The 17675-nt window shown below is 41.8% G+C and overlaps 1 protein-coding gene across 1 annotated transcript in view; it reads right to left on the bottom strand.

Annotated features, from left to right (window-relative positions):
• Positions 1-2122: 2122 nt before the first annotated feature.
• Positions 2123-17675, bottom strand: part of LOC124606445 (beta-1,3-glucan-binding protein-like) — a 63658-nt gene continuing 48105 nt past the window's right edge. The window contains exons 5-7 of the mRNA XM_047138427.1: positions 16430-16581; positions 9858-9962; positions 2123-2440 (exon numbers count right to left, since the gene is read on the bottom strand). Of these exons, the coding sequence (XP_046994383.1) occupies positions 2330-2440; positions 9858-9962; positions 16430-16581 (368 nt within the window). The 3' untranslated portion in view covers positions 2123-2329. The remainder of the gene's footprint in view (positions 2441-9857; positions 9963-16429; positions 16582-17675) is intronic.

The raw sequence follows: 17675 nt of genomic DNA, 5'->3' as shown, positions 1-17675 counted from the left end.
ATAAGCCAGTGTAAACCAATGAGAACAAATATTCCACTGTATATAAAATATCGTTGTCACGCGGATCACATCGTGCTGGGTAATGAAGGTACCATATATATATATATATATATATATATATATATATATATGGTATGGACAGTTCTATTTATATCGCCACACTTTAATGTATATCAGATCTGCGTTCGAAGATGTCAGAATTATATATATATCGTCAAAAAATGTGTGAAATGCTTGTAGGGATGTTACAGAAGAGATTGTACTGGGACATAAATGTTAAGAAAGAAATTGGATACGTTGCACCGTTTCCCGTTTCCGAGTTATTTAGCATTGAAGGTAGCCAGTCAAATCGTCGCGCGCGTATAATTCAAGTGTCAGCTAACGAGACAAAACACTCGGTGGGCAACACCGCCCCTGGCAGGCCGGTTGGTGTGAGCTTGCACCGCCCCGATTGGCTAAATTCTATGCTAAATAACTCGGAAACGGAGCAACGTATCGAATTTCTTTCATAACATTTATGTCATTTCACACATTTTCTGACCATATATATATATATATATATACATCTTCGAACGCAAATCTGATGTACATTAAAGTATGGCCACAGAAATAGAACTGTCCATACCACACACGTCCCAAGTACAAAATACTTACCATATGAACAATATTATTTATGATACCTTTATTATCTATAATCTACGCATCCACTCGTAACGGATTTTGTTCTGCGTAAATGTGGCTTGTGAAAATGGGCGAAGTCCGAAACTAGTCAACCAACATTAAATAATTAATCATCAACTTTATTGTAAATATTTAAAACTATCTTTTCTTCCACATTTTTGAGATGCTAGACGCGACGCACCGAAAAATTTTATATCTTTAAAGTTTATTTCTCATCCGTATGCTCCTTAGTACAAGGCGTTTGCAATGCTTTGGTGGAAGGGTTCGAAGAATTTATTAAACTAGTATACCAAAGTTGACCAGAGTTATAGGGCGTTCAAAGTAATGTATATAACAATCGCAATAAAATAATAACAGTTGGCAAATTAATGCCCATTTAAAACGCGTGGTGAAGCTTCAAAAACGTTCAGGCTTCTTAATAACCGATGTAGAATAAAATTTCTGTTCAGTACTGCAGATCTTATAAAACGACAGCTGTGAGAACGTCCATTTTCAGAATTCGCTCTTTGTATACATTACTTTCAGTTTCTTTCGCTCTAGTTGTAGCTGTATTTATCACGTTCATGGATTTCTCGTTGGTTGTCTCGTTTGCCCAATTTTGAATACCTGTAGCTGCTTCTGAATTTTTGGAGCAATAGTTCGTGTAGTTCGTTAGACGAACCTAATCTCACGTCTCACGTGACTTGACACAGCAGCACTGTCGGCTGAGGAAGAAGAATGGAGGCTGAGAATGAAAGGCAAACACATACCGACAAGAACTGAGGCGGATATGGCCTGGACGTTGACGTGTTGCAACAATGTTGCTGGTAACACTATTGCGGCCGCACATTACCGTAAAATGAGACCTTCGGCTCTCCTACTTGCTGGCCGAGCGGTTCTAGGCGCTACAGTCTGGAACCGCGCGACCGCTACGGTCGAAGGTTCGAATCCTGCCTCGGGCATGGATGTGTGTGATGTCCTTAGGTTAGTTAGGTTTAAGTAGTTCTAAGTTCTAGGGGACTGATGACCTCAGAAGTTAAGTCCCATAGTGCTCAGAGCCATTTGAACCATTTGAATCTCCTACCTGCCGAGCGGCGATTCTCCCTGCCGGGCGAAGATCAGACGGAGAGATTAGAGGACCTTTCCTAGACCTTTTCTGGGTTCGAATTTTACTGGGTGCGAATTTCACTGGTTACGACACCGTTTGACCAATGTCGAGGCCATGACAGACGTGGGCGTTTGGCTGATTGTAATTCCACGCTTGCACATTGATGTTAGTGTTTAGCCTACATGCGATCATCGGACCTTGCTGTACGTCAATGATTCTACTGCAGGTAAGTGGCAGTTTGTCCTCCTATTTTGTGAGTTGAATTCTTCAGCTGTAAGTGAGATATTAAGTACATGACAATTCAACATACAAAACACAATTTGCTCACGCATTTGTTGTAAGTTAAATGTATAATTTTCTTGTCTTTAAAAACCTTTATTGGCAATAGTCAGTTTACAGATAGTATTAGAAAGAGTTGTTGCTAGTTAATACATTGTACTTGGTTCCTGAAAACTTGAAAAAAATTTGATAGTATTGCTGCATAATTAATCCTTCAGAGCGTCTAGCAAAGCCGGAATCAGTAACACTGATTGTGTTGTGTGAGTTTTCCACTCAATATTTCTAGAGCGCCCAGACTCTGACGTAATCAACCTGGAGGGAAGAAGAGCCTCCCTCATCACGGTTCCACGTGGACAGCCACGAGTTACGCCCATTCCAGAAGTCCGTAAAGGCCTGGAAATAAACAAACAAAATGCAGATACAGTGCAGAGAATCGAACAGTGTAATTTAGGAAGTTATTAAGTAATAGATAAAATTAAAAGTCACCAACAGAGTGACTACACACAAAATTTATACATAGTTCCAACAAAAATGAAGCCCAAAAACGATGTACGAGGGGGGACCCAAAAGAAACCGGACTCCGACGGCGCTGCCACTCGTAGACGTAGTGCAGGGTTCTCACGCTAGATGGTTTTAGTAGAGACCTTCATGAAACAGCTGTGCAGACGGCGTCAGTGTAGAGCTGAACCTGCAAGTGTGATATTGTGTTTCGCTGACAGTTGGCGGGTTACCTCTGCGAAGTCGTTATGGCAACTTTAAAAGAACAAAGAGCGTGTATAAAATTTTGTTTCCTGCTTAAAAAAAAACTGCAACGGAGACACACCAAACGCTTCAGGAAGCTTTCGAGGAGGACGCTATGAGCCGCACACAGGTTTTAGAGTGGTTTGGGCGCTTTAAACGTGGTGAGATGTGTGTTGAAGACCATGCTCGTTCTGGACGCCCTTCAACATCGCGAAATGAGGAGAACATTGAAAAGGTCCGCCAAAAGATCAATGAGGATCGTCACCAAACAATCGACAAAATTTCAGCAGAGACAGGAATCAGTTCGAGCTCGTGCTAGCGGATTTTGAGTGAGGATTTGCACATGTGTTGCTGCTAAATTTGTTCCGCGCCTTCTCACACAGGAGCAAAAAACCATCCGCATGAATGTGAAAACAGAGGTTTCACGTAATCCAAACTTCTTGAACAAAGCCATTACAGGGGATGAGAGTTGGTGTTACGGGTATGACCCAGAAACCAAGCAAGCGTCAAGCCAGTGGAGGACTCCCAACTCTCCCAGACCAAAAAAAGCAAGGCACGTGTGGTCAAATGTGAAGACGATGATCATTGTCTTTTTTGATGTTCGTGGAATTGTGCATCGGGAATTCGTACCCCCTGGCTGTACCTATAACGATTTAAGCTTCTGTGCTTTCTATTAGCGCTTGAAGCTCAGCGACTTTCCCAGCACAACTACGACAATTTACAGCTACAATTCCGACTGTTCCTTGATCCAAGCACGTCCTGTATTTGCCATGCACCCTTTGAGATTGCAGCCCACCCCGCACTTTCCCGAGGCCTTCTAAGCTAAAAAACCGCCCAGTCCACGCCACACAGCCTCCGCTACCCGTGTAGCCGCCAGCTGAGTGTAGTGAAATCCTGACCTATTCAGCAGAACACGAAACCCTACCACCCTATGGCAAAAGTCAAGGAATCTGCAGCCAACACGGTCGCAAAACCGTCTGAGCCTCTGATTCAGACCTCCACCCGGCTCTGCACCAAAGGTCCGCAGTCGGTTCTGTCAACGATGCTGCTGATGGTGAGCTCTGCCTTCATCTCGTAAGCAAGACCGGCAGCCTTCACCAAATCAGGCCGCTGGAATCCAGAGAGAATTTCCTCAGATCCAAAGCGACACACGTCATTAGTGCCGACATGTGCCACCACCTGCAGCTGGCTGCACCCTGTGCTCTTCATGGCATCCGGAAGGACCCTTTCCACATCAGGAATGACTCCATCCGGAATGCACACGGAGTGCACACTGGATTTCTTCCCCTCCTTAGCCGCCATATCCCTAAGGGGCCCCATTATGCGCCTAACATTGGAGCTCCCAACAAGCCCACCCTCTGCGATTGCCCAGACCTTGAAGGCTTAGAATCATCCTCGGAAACAGGGCAGGCAGCTGCATCTGGCTCAGCCAGAGACAGTACCTGAAACCTGTTTGTCAGACGCACCGGGGAGGCTTTCTGATCAGCCTCCAGGGTCGTCTTTTGCTGCCTGCCACGCCTTGGAACGACCTCCCAATCAACCACAGGCGAGTGCTCAGCCCCACTGCGGGCAGCAACCGGGGCAACCACAGTGGCAGACCGATCTGGGGACAGACGGGACGAGGTTGACATCCCCGTGACACCTAAGTCCAGCTCCCCACAGTGGTGCCCATTGGCAACAGCCTCAAGCTGCACGACCAAAGTCAGCGCCGCCTGCAGCTGTGAGCGAAGGGATGCCAACTCAGCCCTCATCCGAACACAGCAATCACAGTCCCTGTCCATTCTAATTGTGATAGCGATGGTAATGTTGCTGATGACTTTGTCAACAAAGCGGAGTTACTTATCATTGTTTTCCGAAATTCCTTCAGTGACGAAGAAGATGCAAATGTCACAGGATTCGAAGCAAGAACAGCTGCCAACACAAGTAATTCGGAAGTAGAAACGACTTAATTCACTTAATAAAGGCAAGTCTTCTAGTCCACATTGCATATCAGCTAGGTTCCTTTAAGAGTATGCAGATGTCATAGCTCCATACTTAGCAGTCATATACAACCGCTGGCTAGACGAAAGATCCTAAGGACTGCAAAGTTGCGCGGGTCAAACAACGAGGCAGGAAATAGAACTAATCTGCTAAATTGCAGACTCATATGACTGTCGTCGATTTGCAGTGAACGTTTTGAACATACACTGTGATGAAACATTTTCAGTACCTCGAAGAAAACGATCTACTGGCACACAGACAAAACTGAATCAGAAATTATTGTTCTTCTGAAGCACAATTAGCTCTTTATTCACGCAAACTAATGAGTGGTTGAGAGTATTTGAGAATGAGAGCGCTTTGTGATTCCTAGCAATCTTTACACGTCATTTCAAACTACTGAGTGGCATCGACACGGGACTTGCAAAATGATATCATATTTCTAGATTTCCAATAAATTTTTGACATCGTTCCTCAGAAGCAGATACTAATGAAATTGCATGACTAGCATTACTGTGAAGTCTCGTCTCGGCTGTGTGACTGGATTTGTGATTTCCTGTCATGGAGATGACAGTTCGTAGTAATTGACGGAAAGTCATCGAGTAAATCAGAAGTGAATTCTGGCGTTTCCCCAGATAGTGTTATAGGCCCTTTGCTGTTCCTTATCTATATAAACGATTTAGGAGACAATCTGAGCAGCCGTCTTTGGCAGACGATGCTGTCGTTTATCGACTGGTAAAGTCTTCACACGATCAAAACAAGTGGCAGAACGATTTATAAAAAATATCTGCACTGTGCAAAAATTGGCAGTTGACTGTAAATAACGAAATGTGTGAGATCATCGACATGAGTGCTAAAAAGAATGCGTTAAACTTCACTTACACGATAAACCAGTCAAATATAAAGGCCATATATTGAACTAAATACCTAGGAATTATAATTACGAACATCTTAAATTGGAAGGAATTCGAATTTAATTCCTAGGTATTTAGTTTAATTTGCGATCTTTAAATTGGATTGATTTAGCCGGCCGCGGTGGTCTAGCGGTTCTGGCGCTGCAGTCCGGAACCGCGGGGCTGCTGCGGTCGCAGGTTCGAATCCTGCCTCCGGCATGGGTGTGTGTGATGTCCTTCGGTTAGTTAGGTTTAAGTAGTTCTCAGTTCTAGGGGACTTATGACCTAAGATGTTGAGTCCCATAGTGCTCAGAGCCATTTGAACCATTTTGATTGATTTATAGTGTAACTGAAATTTAACGGATCCTGTTTAACATTCATGTGGATGACCTCAGACTTTTCGTTATTTAGGGTCAATAGCCAATTTTTGCACCACACAGATATCTTTTCTAAATAGTTTTACAATTTGTTTTGATCTTCTGATGATTTTACTAGTCGAGAAACGACAGTGTCATCTACAAACAATCTAAGACGGCTGCTCAGATTGTCTTCCAAATCGTTTCTACAGATAAGGAACAGCAAGGGCCTATAACACTACCTTGGGGAACGTCAGGAATCTCTTGTGTTTTACTCGATGTCTTTGCGTCACGACGAATTGTGACCTCTCTGACAGGACATCACGAGTACAGTCACATAACTGAGACGATATTCCATAAGGACGCAATTTCACTACAAACCGCTTGTGTGGTACAGTGTCAAAAGCCTTCCGTAAATCAAGAAATACGGAATCAATTTGAAATTCTTTGCCAGTAGCACTCAACACTTCATGTGAATAAAGAGCTAGTTGTGTTTCACAGAAACGATGTTTTATAAATCCGTGTTCACTCTGTGTCAATAGACCGTTCTGTTTGAGTCAATTCACAAAGTTCGAACACAGTATATGTTCCAAAATCCGGCTGCATATCTACGTTAATGATACGGGAGTGAGATTTAGTGGAGTACTCCTATTACCTTTCTTGAATAATGGTATGACCTGTACAACTTTCCAGTCTTTGGGTACGGATATTTCGTCGACCGAATGGTTGTATGTGAGTGTTAAGTTTGCTCTGATTGTTAAGCATACTCTGAAAGGAACCTAATTGGTATACACTCTGGAGCAGAAGACTTGCTTTTGTTAAGCGGTTTAAGTTGCTTTGCTGCTCAGAGGATATCTACTTTTACATTACTCATATTGGCAAGTGTTCTTGTTTCGAATTCTGGAATATTTACTTCGTCTTCTTTGGTGAAGGAATTTCGGAAGGCTGTGTTTAATATTAGTATATCTTATCTGCTTTGGCAGCAGTGTCGTCGATAACATCTCCGTGGCTATCGCGCAGAGAAGGCGTTGATTGTGTCTTGTAGCTGGCATACTTTACATACGACCAGAATTTATTTCAATTTTATGCCGGGTTTCAAGACAAAATGTGGTTGTGGAAACTATTATAGGCATCTCGCACTGAAGTCCACTCTAAATTTTGAGCCTTTGTAAAAGATCGCCAATCTTGGATATTTTGCGTCCGTTAGAATTTGTCATGTTTTTTTTTCGTTGTTCCTGCAGCAGTGTTTTCGCCCATTTTGTGTACCACGGAGGATCAGCTCCGTCGTTTGTTAATTTATTTTGTATAAATCTCTCAATTCCTGCCGATACTATTTCTTTGAATTCAAGCCACATCTGGTCTACCCTTACATTGTTAATTGGGAAGGAGTGGACATTGTGGCTCAGGAAGGCGTCAAATGAATTTTCATCTGCTTTTTTGAATAGGTATATTTTTCGATTAACTTTGGAGGATTTGGGGATTATAATGTTCAGTCGCGTGACGACAACCCTGTGTTCTCTAAACCCTGTATCCGTTTTGATAATCGTTGCTAGCTCAGGATTATTTGTTGCTAAGAGGCCAAGCGCGTGGTTTCACAACCGTTTACTATTCGCGTGGGCTCATAAACTAACTGCTCGAAATCATTTTGAGGGAATTCATTTACCACAGTATCGGATGATATTTCATACGTACCTCCGTATTTTAACATGTATTTTCACCAACATATCAAGGGTAAATTAATCATCAGCTGTAACTGTACGACTCGGGTACGTATTTGAAATTAAACTCAAGAGTTCTCTGAACTTTTGAGGAATTGTATCATATGAACTGGGAGATCGGCAAAAGGGTCCAATTATTATTTGATTCCGGTTGCCCATACTAACTCAATTTCGCCACGAGATAAACTACTTCTAACAGCAACAAATACGCCACTGCCAACTGTGTTTAACCTATCTTTTCGGAGCATCGTTGGGTTGTTTGCAAAAATTTCGTCTGGACTTATCTTCGGCTTAAGCCAGCTTTCAGTGCCTGCAATGATTTGAGCATCGGTGCTTTCTATTAGCGTTTAGAGCTCTGGTACTTTCCCAACACATCTACGACAGTTTACAACTGTTATACCTATGGTTCCTAGATCTACGTTCTTCCTGTGCTCGATCTGTACCCTTTGAGACTGAAGCCCTTTTGGTGTTTGCTCAAGACCCTCTGACCCAAAAAAACCGCTCTGTCCACGCCACACAGCCCTTGCAACCCGTGTAGCCGCCTCCTGCGTGTAGTGGACTCCTGACCAATTTTGCGGAACCTGAAGCCCAACCACCCTATGGCGCAAGTAGAGAAATCTGCAAAACAGTCAAAGAAGGCCGCTGATATTGTCTGCTAAACCGTTTATATCGGTTAGGAACAGCCGAGGGTCTGTAACACTTCTTTGTGGAACGCCAGGTATCACTTCCGTTTTACTCGATAGCTTTCCGTCAGTTACTATGAACCGTGACCTTTCTGACACGAAATCACTTATCCAGTCGCGCAACTGAGACTATACTCCATTTTCTGAATCTGTGTGGACTACTTGTCAATAAATCTTCTTTTTCTCGATGTAATTTATAATGTTCGAGCACAGTATATGTTCCAGAGTCCTATTGCAAATCGACGTTAGTGATAAGAGTCTATGACGCAGCGGATTACTCCTATTTCCTTTCTTGGATATTGGTGTGACCTATGCAACTTTCCAGTCTTTAGGTACAGATCTTTCTACAAGAGAGCACTGTAGGTTTATGACTACTAAGTATGGAGATATTTGTATCAGCATACTTTGAAAGGAACGTAAAAGATGTACAATCTGAACCAGACGTCTGGCGTTTATTAATTGATTTAAGCTGCTTGGCTACATAGGGGATATCTACGTCTAAGTTACATGTGTTAGTACTTGTTCTTGCTGCCAGTTCTGGAATACTTAATCCGTCTTGTTTGGTGGAGGAATTTTGGAAAACCGTTCTTAGTAACTCTGGTGTAGTGGCACTGTGATTAGCGGAATTGTTATCGCGCTCAGAAGCTATTGATTGTGTCTTTCTGCTGGTGTATTTTCATACGACCAGAATCCCTTTGGATTGCCTTCCAGCTTTCGCGACAGATATCGCTGTGCAAACTATTAGAAGCATCTCGCATTGAGATACAAGAACGAAGAAATTAGACGAACTCTTTCATACATTCCAACATAATGTTCCCAAGAGGAAACACAGTACGAGGAGGAGCAGTGATCAGCACACTGGACCCGCATTCGGGAGGACAATAGTTCAAAACCCCGTTCCACACTCCAGATTTAGGTTTTCCATAATTTCTCTATTTCTCCAAGCAAATGCCGGGATGGTTCCTTTGAAAACGAGCATGTCCGATTTCCTTCCCTATATTTTCGAAATCCGAGCTTGGGCTCCGTCACAAAGGACCTCGTTGTCGACGGGATGTTTAACTCTAACCTTCCTTTTGCTTTTAGTGGAAACAGAATACAGTTTAAAAGCATTACGTAAATTTCAGGCATCAGCGAAGTGAATAGTTACTAATGGTTAGCTCGTGGTAATTGTGAAGTGTTTGTTACGTCCTGGATAAGGGATAAAGAATTATGTCGGCTATAGACTCACATTTGTAATTTTTCGAAGTCACCATTTTCAGTTATTAAAAGACAAAGCGAGTTATCAGAATCTGCATAATGTTTTATGTAATAATAATACCTTTCATCCCTTATACTTGCACACAAGATCTTATGATAGTATAGCTTAGTATGTTCCGCTGCTGTCAGAAATTCACACACTGGATAACCTGAGACAATGAATATTATAAAAAAAAGCGTCATACCGTGGGTGACGAATTGATCCATGGCTTGTTTCCTCCAGTGTTCTGTGCATTGTCGGGGAAGTACCCATTTGTTCCTCCAACAGCCAGGTTAATGATGATGTAGTACTGAAAATATTTTATACACGTAAGTATAAGCTATCATAAAAATAAAGGTCACAACTAAATAGAAATATTCATCTAAAACTGTTACCATACTGCATAACATTTATAATAACAGTGTTTTCATATGTGATGGGCTCATATATTGACCTAAGAAATATGTAGAAATAATGTATTATCACTGAAGTGTACATTTATTACTGCTTCTATATAGTTATTATGTTTGTTAAACATTGTTAAATATTCTTGGACCTTAATGAGACACTTCTGTTCCTATGTAACTCCAGTAATAAGATTAGACAGTAAAATTCACCGCTATAGTTTAGAGAATCTTCTGATTATTTTATTCTGTTATGAAGGAGATAGATATTGTCCATAGCTCCAAACAGCACCTGCCAGTCTGGTAAAAGAAGAAAGAAAATGTATGCACAATGAGAAACGTAAAACGTACAAATGCAATGTATATGTCAAATCATTACATCTTTCATATAGTGAAATACACTCCTGGAAATGGAAAAAAGAACACATTGACACCGGTGTGTCAGACCCACCATACTTGCTCCGGACACTGCGAGAGGGCTGTACAAGCAATGATCACACGCACGGCACAGCGGACACACCAGGAACAGCGGTGTTGGCCGTCGAATGGCGCTAGCTGCGCAGCATTTGTGCACCGCCGCCGTCAGTGTCAGCCAGTTTGCCGTGGCATACGGAGCTCCATCGCAGTCTTTAACACTGGTAGCATGCCGCGACAGCGTGGACGTGAACCGTATGTGCAGTTGACGGACTTTGAGCGAGGGCGTATAGTGGGCATGCGGGAGGCCGGGTGAACGTACCGCCGAATTGCTCAACACGTGGGGCGTGAGGTCTCCACAGTACATCGATGTTGTCGCCAGTGGTCGGCGGAAGGTGCACGTGCCCGTCGACCTGGGACCGGACCGCAGCGACGCACGGATGCACGCCAAGACCGTAGGATCCTACGCAGTGCCGTAGGGGACCGCACCGCCACTTCCCAGCAAATTAGGGACACTGTTGCTCCTGGGGTATCGGCGAGGACCATTCGCAACCGTCTCCATGAAGCTGGGCTACGGTCCCGCACACCGTTAGGCCGTCTTCCGCTCACGCCCCAACATCGTGCAGCCCGCCTCCAGTGGTGTCGCGACAGGCGTGAATGGAGGGACGAATGGAGACGTGTCGTCTTCAGCGATGAGAGTCGCTTCTGCCTTGGTGCCAATGATGGTCGTATGCGTGTTTGGCGCCGTGCAGGTGAGCGCCACAATCAGGACTGCATACGACCGAGGCACACAGGGCCAACACCCGGCATCATGGTGTGGGGAGCGATCTCCTACACTGGCCGTACACCACTGGTGATCGACGAGGGAACACTGAATAGTGCACGGTACATCCAAACCGTCATCGAACCCATCGTTCTACCATTCCTAGACCGGCAAGGGAACTTGCTGTTCCAACAGGACAATGCACGTCCGCATGTATCCCGTGCCACCCAACGTACTCTAGAAGGTGTAAGTCAACTACCCTGGCCAGCAAGATCTCCGGATCTGTCCCCCATTGAGCATGTTTGGGACTGGATGAAGCGTCGTCTCACGCGGTCTGCACGTCCAGCACGAACGCTGGTCCAACTGAGGCGCCAGGTGGAAATGGCATGGCAAGCCGTTCCACAGGACTACATCCAGCATCTCTACGATCGTCTCCATGGGAGAATAGCAGCCTGCATTGCTGCGAAAGGTGGATATACACTGTACTAGTGCCGACATTGTGCATGCTCTGTTGCCTGTGTCTATGTGCCTGTGGTTCTGTCAGTGTGATCATGTGATGTATCTGACCCCAGGAATGTGTCAATAAAGTTTCCCCTTCCTGGGACAATGAATTCACGGTGTTCTTATTTCAATTTCCAGGAGTGTATAATAATATTTCGTTAATACATTAATATTGTTCCATAGATCATGATTACGACATTTCGCAATGATGTAGGATGTGTCATTTAACGCCAGTTTCCTTTACACGTTATATATACCTTTTTTTACAATTACTACTTGAGGCATTTCATACATAATACAAATTCAGCTACTGAGTAGGAGTTGTCATTCAGAAATTCTTTTAATTTGTTGGTTGGCTATCTGTCAGACTTTTAATGGTATTTGGTAAATGACCAAAGATTTTTATGGTAGCATAATTCACCCCTTTGTCTGCCAAAGTCAGATATGACCCAGAATACTGAACATCATCCTTTCTTCTAGTATTCTATCTATGCACTTTGCTATTACTTTTGTGCCAAAGTCATATCTAACCCAGAATACTGAAGATCATTTTTTCTTCTAGTATTATATCTATGCACTTTGCTATTACTTTTGAATTTGGATGGGTTCATCATCATCATCAGCTAATTCAATCATTAAATGATGTGGCCTCTTCGAGTCGTGGATTCAGGTAGGCTTTCAGCAGTCTTCTCCAAGTGGGACAGTCTTGGGCAGTTCTCTGCCAGGTGTTACCAGCGATCTTCTTGATGTCTTTGTCCCATCTGTCTGGTGGTCTTCCTCTAGGCCTCCAGTGCTCTCTCGGACTCCACTCCAGTACTAGCTTCGTCCATCTGTTGTCTTTTCTTCTTGCGACGTGGCCAGCCCACTGCCATTTCAAGGAACCTACTGTCTCTAAGATGTCGTTAACCTTCGTCACAGACCGCATGTCATCTGCCCTTTTCCTATCCTTTCTTGTATAGCCCAGCATTGATCTCTCCGTGGCTCTCTGTGCTGTCCTGAGTTTCCCTTTTGTAAATGAGTTCAGTGTCCATGTCTCGCAGCCATACATCATCACAGGACGAATGCATTGATCAAATACTGCTTTCTTCAGATTTACTGGCATTTTTTATCTGAATACTGTTGAATGCTTCCCAAATGCTTGCCAGCCAAGCTCGATGAGTCGATAGATTTCTGGCCTTATGTCTCCCTTCATATTTATAATCTGGGCAAGGTAGACATATTCACTGACCTCCTCTAATAGACTGTCCTTGACTTTCACATCTCCAGCTGGGACCCATTTGTTGGACATTACTTTTGTTTCGGAAAGGTTCATGTTCAAGCCAACCAGTAAACATTCCGATGCAAGATCTGTAACTAAGTTTTGGAGCTCTGCGAAGTCTTTGGCCAGTAATGCAATATCAACAGCAAATCTCAAGTTCTACATTTACATCTACATTTATACTCCGCAAGCCACCCAACGGTGTGTGGCGGAGGACACTTTACGTGCCACTGTCATTACCTCCCTTTTCTGTTCCAGTCGCGTATGGTTCGCAGGAAGAACGACTGCCGGAAAGCGTCCATGCGCGCTCGAATCTCTCTAATTTTACATTCGTGATCAGCTCGGGAGGTATAAGTAAGGGGAAGCAATATATTCGATACCTCATCCAGAAACGCACCCTCTCGAAACCTGGACAGCAAGCTACACCGCGATGCAGAGCGCCTCTCTTGCAGGGTCTGCCACTTGAGTTTGCTAAACATCTCCGTAACGCTATAACGCTTACCAAATAACCCTGTGACGAAACGCTCCGCTTGGTAAGCCTTCTTCCATTAATTCTAATTCCCTTACCTTCCCAACTCAATTAATAACAAATTTCGTAAGTGAAGATATGTATAGCGAAATTACTATGAGTATCCTAACTTCATTAAATAAAAGTGATCTTGGGTGGGCTCCAGCTATTATTCTGATTACACGTATTTGTGCAATGAATTCTTTTTCTCTCAATGATGAATTACCACATAATATGATGCCACACGAAAAACCAGTGACTGAAAATAGGCATAATAGGCTAATTTACTGATATGTTTATCACCAAAATTTGCCAGTAACCCTAATAGCACAAGTAGCTGAACTAGAATGTTTCAGTAGATGATCAATCTGTTTTGTCCAGTTCCATTTCTCATCAATGCAACACACCCAGGAATTTTGAATATTCTCCCTTAGCAACAAAATTCTGTTCGAAGTGTATATTTATCAATAGTGTAATACCGTTTACTGTACAGAACTGTATATACAGTGTTTTCTCAAAATTTAGTGAGTCCTTTTGTAGAGAACCACTTAATAATTTTCCTATTTCACACTTTCTTCAGCTAATTCTTGTCTATTGGTTAAGATTATATACTTGTATCATCAGCAAAAAGAAATAACTTTGCATTTTTAGGAACATAGAGTGGCAAGTCATTAATATACACTGAAGCGTCAAAGAAATTGGTGCAGGAATGTGTATTGAAATACAAATATATGCAAACATGCAGAATATCGCGCTGCGTTCGGTAACGCCTATATAAGACAAGTGTCTGGCGCAGTTGAAACACTCTTCTGAGTTAAAGATTTCTGCTGCCCACCAAACTTTCCAGACATGAACATTATTGGGCATATCTGGGATACCTTGTTACGGGGTGTTCAGAAGAGATCTCCACTTCCTCGGACTCTTACAGATTTATGGACAACCCTGCAGCATTCATGGTGTCAGTTCCCTCCAGCAGTACTTCAGATATTAGCCGAGTCCACGCCATGCCGTGTTGCGGCACTCCTGCGTGCTCGTGGTGGCCCTACACGATATTAGGCAGGTTTACCAGTTTATTTGGCTCTTCAGTGTATAATAAGGACAATAAGGGACACAAGACTGAACCCTGTGGGACACCATTCTTGATACCTCCCCAATTAGAGGACTGTGCTCAAATTTCTAGATTACCTGTACTGTTAATTTCAATCTTCTGCATTCTTCCAGTTGAATATGAACTAAATCATTTTGGCCCTGTCCCATTCACATCACAATACGCAAGTCTATGTGGAAGAATTTCATGCTTCACATAGTCAAAATCCTTTAAGAGATCACAAAAAATCCCATTTGGTGGTGTCTGGTTATTCAGAGAATTTAATATTTGATCTTTGAAAGCATATATCGCATTTTCTGTCGAAAAGCCTTTCTGGAAACCAAACTGACATTTTCTTAGTACTCCATTTTTACAAATAAGTGAAGCTACACTTGAATATCACTTTTTCAGGAATTTTGGATGAAGCTGTCAGAAATTAGATTGGGCAGTAGTAGCTAGCATCAGACCTATCCAATTTTTTAGCCCTGTTTTAGTGAGCTACTACATATATGGTTGGGAATCTACTTACCTGTTGGGATAGAGCTTTTATTACTCTGTTGGAAATGCCATCAATCCCTTGAAAGCTGTTATGTGTTAGCGAATTTATTATTTTCCTGATTTCAGTAGGAGAGGTGGGTTGAATTTAAATTTTATTGGATTGTATATGTATTGCCTCTTCCACATACAGGCTTGCACTTTCTAATGAACAGCTGGATCCTATTTTCTCTACAACTCTTCAAAATGATTGTTAAAAATATACTTCTGACATTTTGTTAACAACGTTATCAGTTAGTCTGTAAGAAATATAATCTTCCTGTGTTCTCACTTGCCCTTTTCCCCTTTTAACAATATTCCAAATTGTTCTAATTTTATTATCAGAGGTGCTAATCTCAGACATGATGCACATACTTCTAGACATTTTAATGCCATAACTTTTCTTAATATCTTTGTTGGATCTAAATTTGAGTGAACATATGAAGCGTTAGAATAAATTTCAAAAGTCTGTGTGATCATGATGTACTGAGCTAAGGAAACAGCAACAACTTGTGAACTTCTATATTTACAACGATTTTTCTGACAGTTCCTCTTGATATGTTATATGTGTTGAATAAAGATTTTATACACCACTTTCTTCCCAAGGAAGCTATATTTTCTCCAGAACCTTTTGCCTCCTGTTTCCTTTTCACCTTAGTTATTGCCTGTTTGTGAAAGTAAATGCTGTACATCACGTTCATTATTTGCCTCTATGCTCAGTATTTGTTCACCACATTTTAAATATCTTATTCTTCTTTGCGTTTTTAGTGTTTTTACGATGTCTACAAATAAAATATGACCATCATAATTTACTATCTTGTACTGAAAAATAAAGCTTTTTGCAATATATACCTGATGTAATTTACATTGCAGTATATCTGACGATGCTTAGGAAATGTAAATCTGAAGTTACAGCTTCTGTTCCCTGTATATAAACACAATACAGCATAGCCTTTGAACGATAAAATCCTTCACTATTACTGTTTCTGGATTAGATTGATTCTTCAATCTTCTACGAACTTGCATAATTATAACTCCAGTGACGTTTCCTTTGATACACAGATATATATTTTCTTCGTTACTTCTTCATTGTAGTTCCACATACACTATGCACCTCAGATAGTGTTCAAATTTTGCCTTCAGTGGTGTAGTCTGATGTATAGTGAACGACCAATTTGAGAAGCTACAGAAAGGCTTATTGCTAGGTAAGTATCGTAAGGTCGTAAGAATCTTGAATGTAAAATATACCTGTAAACCGAATGCACGTCTTACAAAAACAAGCGAAGCCAGAAACTGACTGTGTCTTACCTCTTGATCGAAAGGAGCCATTTTAGTAGCGTATCTCCATGGGTTTTCAGCTGTTGGTACATTTGTATTAAATCCTCCATAGGCCCAGAAACCTTCATCCGTAGGAGTAACCGTTCCTATCTCGGTACCATCAATGCTGAACTTTATGTAGTCTGTAGATTACAAAGAAAAACGTGCTAGAGATTGAAATATTGTCGTGAACATGGAACAATGATATAACAAAAATTTAATGGCAGGCTCAAGATATTTAATTCCTGAAAAGGTGTGTGGAATGAATATATATTAAATGTACATTATAATACAGTATCAGCGTTGAGAATGGAACTTTCACTTGAATTTTATCACAAAGAACATTAATGTGGTATTTTATAGTTTGAAATGTGAAATTGCTATACTTAAATAGTAGACTATTTCGAATGTCATATACAATAGACTATGTCTCACCTTTATAGCGATAATGCAAGACTGATCAACATCCTTGATGGTTTTCAACAGTAGTAGCTTAGTACTGATGAAATAAAATAAAAATTGAATTGTGATAAGAACTCAAGTTGTATGTGAAGAATTTTTTTCTTAGGCTCTCGGGAAACTGTAGAAATTTTGAGATAGGCGACTTTTAAATATGTGAAATATTTCTTTCCTTCCCTTGCGTAGGAGTATGCATCACGGCTGCAAGTGTACAAAGTATTTTGATGATGGGTCACAGTTTCTTTAAGTTAACACTTGGATGAGCAGTTGAACTGAATAGACCATGTTTTCAAAAGAGGACGTAAGATGGACATCAACAAAAGCACGACAGTGATAATGTAATGTAGTCGAATTAAATCAGGTGATGATGATTGAATTAGACATGGAAAGTAGTAGATGAGTTTTGCTATTTGGGAAGCAAAATAACTGATGATGGTCGATGTAGGGAGAATATAAAATGTAGATCGGCAATGGCAAGAAAAGCGTTTCTGAAGAAGAGCAATTTGTTAACATCGAGTTCAGATTTAAATGTCAGGAAGTCCTTTCTGAAAGTATTTGTATGGGCGTGAAACATGGACGATAAACAGTTTAGACAGGAAGAGAATAGAAGCTTTTGCAATATGGTGTTACAGAAGAACGCTGAAGATTAGATGGGTAGATCACGTAACTAATCAGGAGATACTGAATAGAACTGGGGAGAAGAGAAATTTGTGGTATAACCTGACTATAAGAAGGGGTCGGTTGGTAGGACATATTCTGAGGCATCAAGGGATCACGA

The sequence above is a fragment of the Schistocerca americana genome, chromosome 3 (assembly GCF_021461395.2).
Source record: "Schistocerca americana isolate TAMUIC-IGC-003095 chromosome 3, iqSchAmer2.1, whole genome shotgun sequence".
Taxonomy (NCBI): Eukaryota; Metazoa; Arthropoda; class Insecta; order Orthoptera; family Acrididae; genus Schistocerca; species Schistocerca americana.
Note: the sequence above shows the minus strand (reverse complement) of the source record. Positions and strands in the feature narration are given on the sequence as shown.